The sequence below is a fragment of the Hibiscus syriacus genome, unplaced genomic scaffold (genome assembly GCF_006381635.1).
Source record: "Hibiscus syriacus cultivar Baekdansim isolate YM2019G1 unplaced genomic scaffold, ASM638163v2 tig00008013_pilon, whole genome shotgun sequence".
NCBI lineage: Eukaryota > Viridiplantae > Streptophyta > Magnoliopsida > Malvales > Malvaceae > Hibiscus > Hibiscus syriacus.
In genome coordinates, this window is record NW_024062150.1 from 2,293,133 (window position 1) to 2,299,965 (window position 6,833).

At 35.3% G+C, this 6,833-nt stretch overlaps 1 protein-coding gene across 1 annotated transcript; it reads right to left on the minus strand.

Annotated features, from left to right (window-relative positions):
• Nucleotides 1-300: 300 nt before the first annotated feature.
• Nucleotides 301-3,097, minus strand: LOC120201918 (receptor like protein kinase S.2-like). Its single transcript, XM_039202433.1, is given in 3 exon segments — nt 301-1,662; nt 1,665-2,081; nt 2,084-3,097. Coding segments are annotated over 3 exon segments (2,484 nt in total). The 5' UTR covers nt 2,955-3,097; the 3' UTR covers nt 301-466.
• Between the last annotated feature and the right edge of the window lie 3,736 nt (nt 3,098-6,833).

Genomic DNA, 6,833 nt, shown 5'->3' on the forward strand with positions numbered 1-6,833 from the left:
TGATACAGTGATCTTATTTTTGTTTCTTTTCCATATCTAAGAACATATAGCATGTCGAGTCAGAAAGCACTAATAAGTCTTTAATGGTGTGAATTGGGACATTGAAGATGGATTAACCGCAGCTCGAGTCCACTTTCGATACTATCGTCAAAGCGTTCTTGTTTCTCCATAAGAATGGAGATGGAAACATGAATATGTCCATCTGATTCATTTTGTAGTTACCATGCACGACGAATTCATTGCAGAGAACATGGCAAGAAATGGTCCGAGTTTCGGCAGATCGAACTCGAAATCAAATCGAACATAAAATCTTTCTAACCACTGCCATACATATAAAACATTAGCATCTCAATTTTTAAGTAGATACATCCAAAAGCATAGACGCTACACTTTTACTAGTATACATTAATGAAAACAAAGACTTGCTAACTAGAAACTTGCCTGTCCTGTATGGTACGAGTGAGTTTCAATGTAATCCCAAAGCATGGATTCTCCTAACCAATGACAGAGAACAAGCATATCTCTGTTTCCATTCCTCCCTACCCTCCTTCCGTTGCCCTTCTACCATCAGGCTTTTGTCATTTCCATCCAGTATGCTCACAATCTCCCTCATGCTTGGCCTTAATTTCGGGTCGGATCGTGTGCAGGTAACTCCTAGTTTCGTCAGTCTCACAAGTTCTTCGGTATTGTATTCCCCATTCAGCCTGATGTCGACCAATTCCTTGAGCGGCCTTTTTCGTGTCTCGAATTCGTGTACCCGTTTCACCAACAATACCTCAGGCCGCCTAAAGTCGGCTGCCATACGTCCACTGATCACCTCAAGCACCAGCACTCCAAAGCCATAGACATCAGCCATTGGGGTTGCTTCTCCGGATTCCATGTATTCTGGTGACATGTAACCGAAAATTCCACGAACCGATTTGTTTTTGTTGGTGGATGCGTGATGGCCATGGTCATTTCTAGTCAAGAACTCGGCGAGAGCAAAACTAGTAAGCCGCGGATTCATGTCAGGATCAAGAATGATGGCTGAAGAGGTAATGTTTCTATGAATGACTTGTTCATCCCATTCCTCGTGGAGATAATGAAGGGCCGAAGCAAGGGATCTGACAATGTTGTATCGGTGTTGCCATTGCAAAACAGAGCTGCCCTTTATATTGTCGAAAAGGAAGTGACTCAACAATCGATTCGCCGAGTAATCATATACGACGAGCATCTCTCCTTGTTCAGTGCACCATCCACGGAGCTGAACCAGATTACGGTGGCGGAGCCTTGCCAAGTTTTGGAGTTCACTCGAAAACCTTGTCCGCAATGCAGGGCATTTAGTCCAGCCAAGCCTCTTCACAAGAATGTGCTGACGGTTGTCAAGGAAACCTTGGTAAGCAGTTCCAAAGTCGAGCTCCGCCACCCTCCGTGATTCAGCGAAATTATCGGTGGCGGCAACGAGTTCCTTGAAAGGTATTTCCCTAGGTGTTTCGATCATAAAGAAGTTTGTCGGTCGGCTACTGCCGTTGCCGGATAAACTGGAACCATTGATTCCGAATTCAGCAGTTTCATACATGGTTTCTTCAGTGGCAGTCACATAGTTGGATGAAGCAAAGGAGACGATAATGTCGATGCTGGCAGCGGTGGCGGTGGTGGTCGGGGTGGATGAGCGGCTACTGGGGTGCTCTTGCTTCCACTATTGTTGGATGAAGATGACAGTGTGATGTATAAAGGATGGGATTCAAATGATGGCAAAGCAGGAAGCTTCCCTGAAATATTACCGGAAAGAACTTCAACAACCCATTTCATATTAGGCCTCAAAAATGGATTATGAAGCGTGCAAAGCAGCCCTATATGAATGAACCGTTCAACATCATCTAGCCTGTAGGAACCATCTACAAGACGACTATCCCCTGCATGTAAAAGCCTCTGTTCATCGGACAACCTACGGATCCAATCCAGCAAAATGATTTGGTCGTCGGGGAATGTAAGGTCCACCGCTCGCCGCCCCGAAACCACCTCCAAAATGACAATCCCAAAGCTGAAAACATCGGATTTTGCCGTCGCCACGCTTCGTTTCTGGAAACTCTCTGGTGGAGGTACCCGATTGTCCCGCCTATCCTCGTCGTGTCAGCCAGACGAAATTGGTGTCTCTTCGTCGCCGGTGTCTTGATTTGGTACTCGAGCTCGTGTTCCAGCCACCGTGCCAATCCGAAGTCGCCGAGCCGGGCATTGTATTGCGAGTCCAGCATCACGTTGCTCGTTTTTACGTCGCGGTGTATGATTTGAGTCTCAAGTTGTTCGTGGAGATAAAACAAAGCAGCCGCCAAGCCGCCAACGATTTTCCTCCGGCGGTCCCAGCTTAAACCCGGTTTCCCCATGTTTTCCGGCCTTCTAAAGAGTACTCTATCGAGGCTTCGGTTCGGCATATAATCATACACCAAGAGCAACTGGTCTTCATGAACGCACCAACCCCTCAACCGAACAAGATTCCGATGACGGAGATGAGCCACCGCCACCAACTCCGCCGCAAAAGTCTTCTCAAACCTCTCCCCTTTCTCCGCCAAGCATTTCACGGCAACCACCGTTCCGTCACTGGGTAAAACCGCTCTATAAACTCTCCCGAAGCCCCCACTTCCAAGAATCTCATCTTGATGAAACCCATTAGAGCCTATGTAAAGCTCGGCATAGCTAAAAATCCTGGGATTCTCCCCGCCGACTTTCTCCGACATCTGAACTCCTTCGAGGTCATGGAAAACGCTGGACTGGCGTCTCCTGGGCTTACCATGATGACAAAAATAAACCCATCGGCGCAAAGCATCCCCAACGAAACCAAGAACCTGACTCCCACAATCACGGTGCGGGTGTTTGTTGGGTTCTTTTTGAACAGGTTCTCCAGCTTTGGGGTAGTCCAGAGGGGCGATTTCATTGAAATCAGCTGGTAAAATGAAGCAAAGTCGATTTACCTTCATGGCGAGGAAGATGAAAAGTAGCTGAACATGAAATGAAGGGGATGAGATTAAAATGAAGGAAAATTAATCTGTGGGTTATTTAATATAGATGTTGTGAAAGGATGAGTGGATTTATTCAACGTTGTTAGGTTTGCATGGTTGAATTGGATTGCTATCAAACTCGGAAGCTCCTTTGGTGATGAAACCAAGTAAAGGAATAATCTTATTTTCTCGAAATCAGATTAGTAATAAATTAATAATCTCTGCTTTCTTTCTAGAACCACAATAACAATCAAACTCATCGAATTCTCCGACATGGTTTCACACTGAACCACCTTTGAACCGCGTGGAAAGTCCTTCAAAAATTCTTTTTATTATGGGTAAAATCCACAAACGATCCTCACTATATGTTGTTATTTTGTTAATTCCTTTGACTATTAAAGGTTACAAAATGGTCCCTCAACTATAGATTTTATTTTGTTGACTCCTTCAACTATTAAAAGTTACAAAATAATAGTCCAACTATTCAAATATTTTAAACTCGTCCTTTTTCGTTAAAAAAATTGATAATCTTTTGAGTTAGATATTAGCATGTTGATTGAGATATGATAAAAAATTATAATATACAATTTGTTAAAAATTTATAAGTTAATTTATCATCATAATAATATAAATATATTATGATATAAATTTTTTGTTGGTGTTCTTATTTTTAAAGGAAATAATGATGAATTTATAATTATATTTTAGGGTTAATTTCTCGAATGATCACTTTTGTTTGTGTTTTGTCAACTTTTGGTAATTGATTTCAAAAAACATAAGACATTATAACTTTATTTTTTATTTAATTAAGATATGGTTACTTTTGTTTTTATTTAATTAAGATGTGATCGTCACGAGTTAATTGTTGTTAACAATTAATAGAATATGTGACGTGATAGATGGTATAATCACACATTTTATCTCTGTTATTTACATATTCTCTCAATTTAGTCATATTTTTAAATAAATTTTAACATAAAATATATATTTTAAAATGAAAATAAAAATAAAAATAAAATATTTTAAAATTAAGTTAATATAAAAATATTTTTACGTTAATATATATAAAATATTATGAATTTATGTATTTATACATTAAGATACAAAATATTGTGCACCATGTTGTCTACTTCAAACCAAGCAGTGTTCTTGGCTTAATAGTTGGATACATGTTTAGTTTCCTAAGTGATAAAGGTTTGAATATTTTTTGCCCCAATTTACTTTCCTTTGTTTTCTTTCAACCAGAAGGTGACATATGTCGCTCTTTGATTGTGGAAATAAATATATTAAATTAAAATAAAGTTGGCCCTCCAATCGAATGTGACATGTGGCATGGTATGTGTCATCATTCGATTGGAGGATTAAATTTATTTTAATTTACTAAAAGTATGACTAAATTGAGATAATATGTAAATAACAAGAACCAATTGATCATATCTTACGTTTTTTTGAAATTAGTGGACAAAATACAAACATAAGCGATCATGCATGCAATTAACCCTATATTTTATTATTAAAGGAATTTGAAAGGTTTTAGACTAGGTTTGTGAAGTTCGGGATATTTTACGGTGAAACGAGCGTAATATTCGTGTTCATGAGGTAAAAAAGAGTGAACTAAAAATTTTTAGGTCTAACAATCATTAGTGATGACTATCTGTGGTGATTTATAAAGGTGATGAGTCATGGTCAGCGATTGAAATTTTAACTAGATTCATTGGTCAAATTGATATTTTATCTAAAGTTTAAGGGTTAAATTAATATTTTTATCTAAAGTTTAAGGTCAAATTAGTATTTTATCTAAAATTTAAGGGTCAAATTAAAATTTAAACACTTTTATTAACATACCACATCATCAAACTAACATGAGTTAACGACTCGGTAACCAATATAAAACGAATAAAAATAAAAGTAAAATAAGTTTTACAAAATCAACAATTATAATAAAATAGAACAAAAATAAAAGGACCACAACTGTAATTTACCCTTGTATTATTATTGGTTTTCCATTTTTAAATTCTGTACCAAGTTTCTACTTCTAGATATGTAAAATTCAGCTGTCCGATTACTTCGACTACGGGATTATAGAAAAGAAAAATGTAAATTTATAAAAGTATAAAAATTCATTAAAACTGTTATATATTTTATTAATTGATTCACTTAAATGAAAAATAGAATTCAAAAATAAAAAATGAAAAAAAAATTATTACCCTTTAAAGTTCAAAGACAAAAAGTGTCATCAAACTTCTCAAAAGAATTTTTAGAATTTGATTCATTGGTTATTATTAATATTTTATTTTGTTTCAAGTAAAATGGAAAAATCATTAAACATGGAGTAAAATTGTAAAATATCGCATCACCAGATACTAAGTTGATCTTAAAATACACAAGTTAGTACTAGATTACCATGCATATTGAAAAAGGATAAATTTTGTATTTAGTTACCTACCTATTCATGTAATTCTATTTTGGTCACTTTACCATTCTTTTCTTTTTTTAAAATCATATCTAACGTTACATTCTGGTTTAGACTTTTAGTTATCCGTTGTTAAAAAATAACATTGATGCTGACATATCTCCATAAGGTAATGTGTTGTCATAATTGGAAAAAAAAATTATCACAACAATGATTTTATTCAATTTTTTTAACCATATATGACCAAAATAAAATTAAAGCATAACGCTAGATATGATTTAAAAAGGATAGTCCAAAAACAGAACCATAAATATAGGTGAATGATACGTAGTTTAAAAGAAATCTTTTTTTTATTAATCTATGATGATTACAATGGGTAATATTTGTTCTAAATACTCTCAACCATCTAACAAAGAATGCTCAAATGTCCTAGATGGCTTAAGGTAATAGCTTTGTCCAAACATGGGAATGTAATTTTAAAATATGAAATTACAATCGATAATCATATATTATACCTTTCTTAGTTCTCATACAGCATTATTCCGTTTTTAACCCATTAATTTAAAAAAAAATATTCAAATTAAAATAATGGAAACCTTAAACTGCTCGAATTCAAAACAGTGAATATTACTGAACCTTTATGTGATTATCGACCAACAAATCTGAGATCTCACTTTCCGGGTGTATAACTGCCAAGCAACAAAGTAAGCATTGAATGTGAAAACACCTGGTTTAGTTGGGAAGGTGAATTATTGTACCCTTTAATAAATGAGAATCCTTTTAATTTCACCCATAGATCAATAATGAAAATTATGTCTTTTTCTATTTTAATCTTTCACAAATAACATCCCATTCTATATTTTACAATTTTTTCTATAATATTATTTTTCGAAATAAGTTTATTCTTAACACATCTTCTTGTACAATAGTTTCATTACATTTAAAATCTTAACTTTATCATGATCATTTTCTCTTTTATTTCGTATTCTTATAAAGATAATCAAAAATCTAAATCATTAATTGATGAAATAACAATTAAAATCAAATCATTTTACAATAAACTCTAAAATAAACCCTAACTCTTAACGATCTTGAAATCAACCAACACCAAAACTAGGGTCGGGACTAGGACGTTGGAGGCACTGTGCAAATTCTTAAAAATAGTGTGGTTGTTGGAAAATTGAGATTAACGGAATTAATTAATTAAAGGAAGGTAAGAAATTTATGACTATGATGGGAATGCAAATTAACGAGGGAAGATAAATAATTGAAGTTTGGTAAAGTGCATTAAAGAAGATGAGCTCCTTTTTCGTAAGGTGGAGTTAGACCCAAAAAATGAGATAAGCTTTACAGCTGTAGCACAGTACTAATTATTGGTATTTCCCATATGACTTCAGCAAGATTCGATCGCAGATTCTGTGGTTTTGAGCCCAAAATTTTTACCA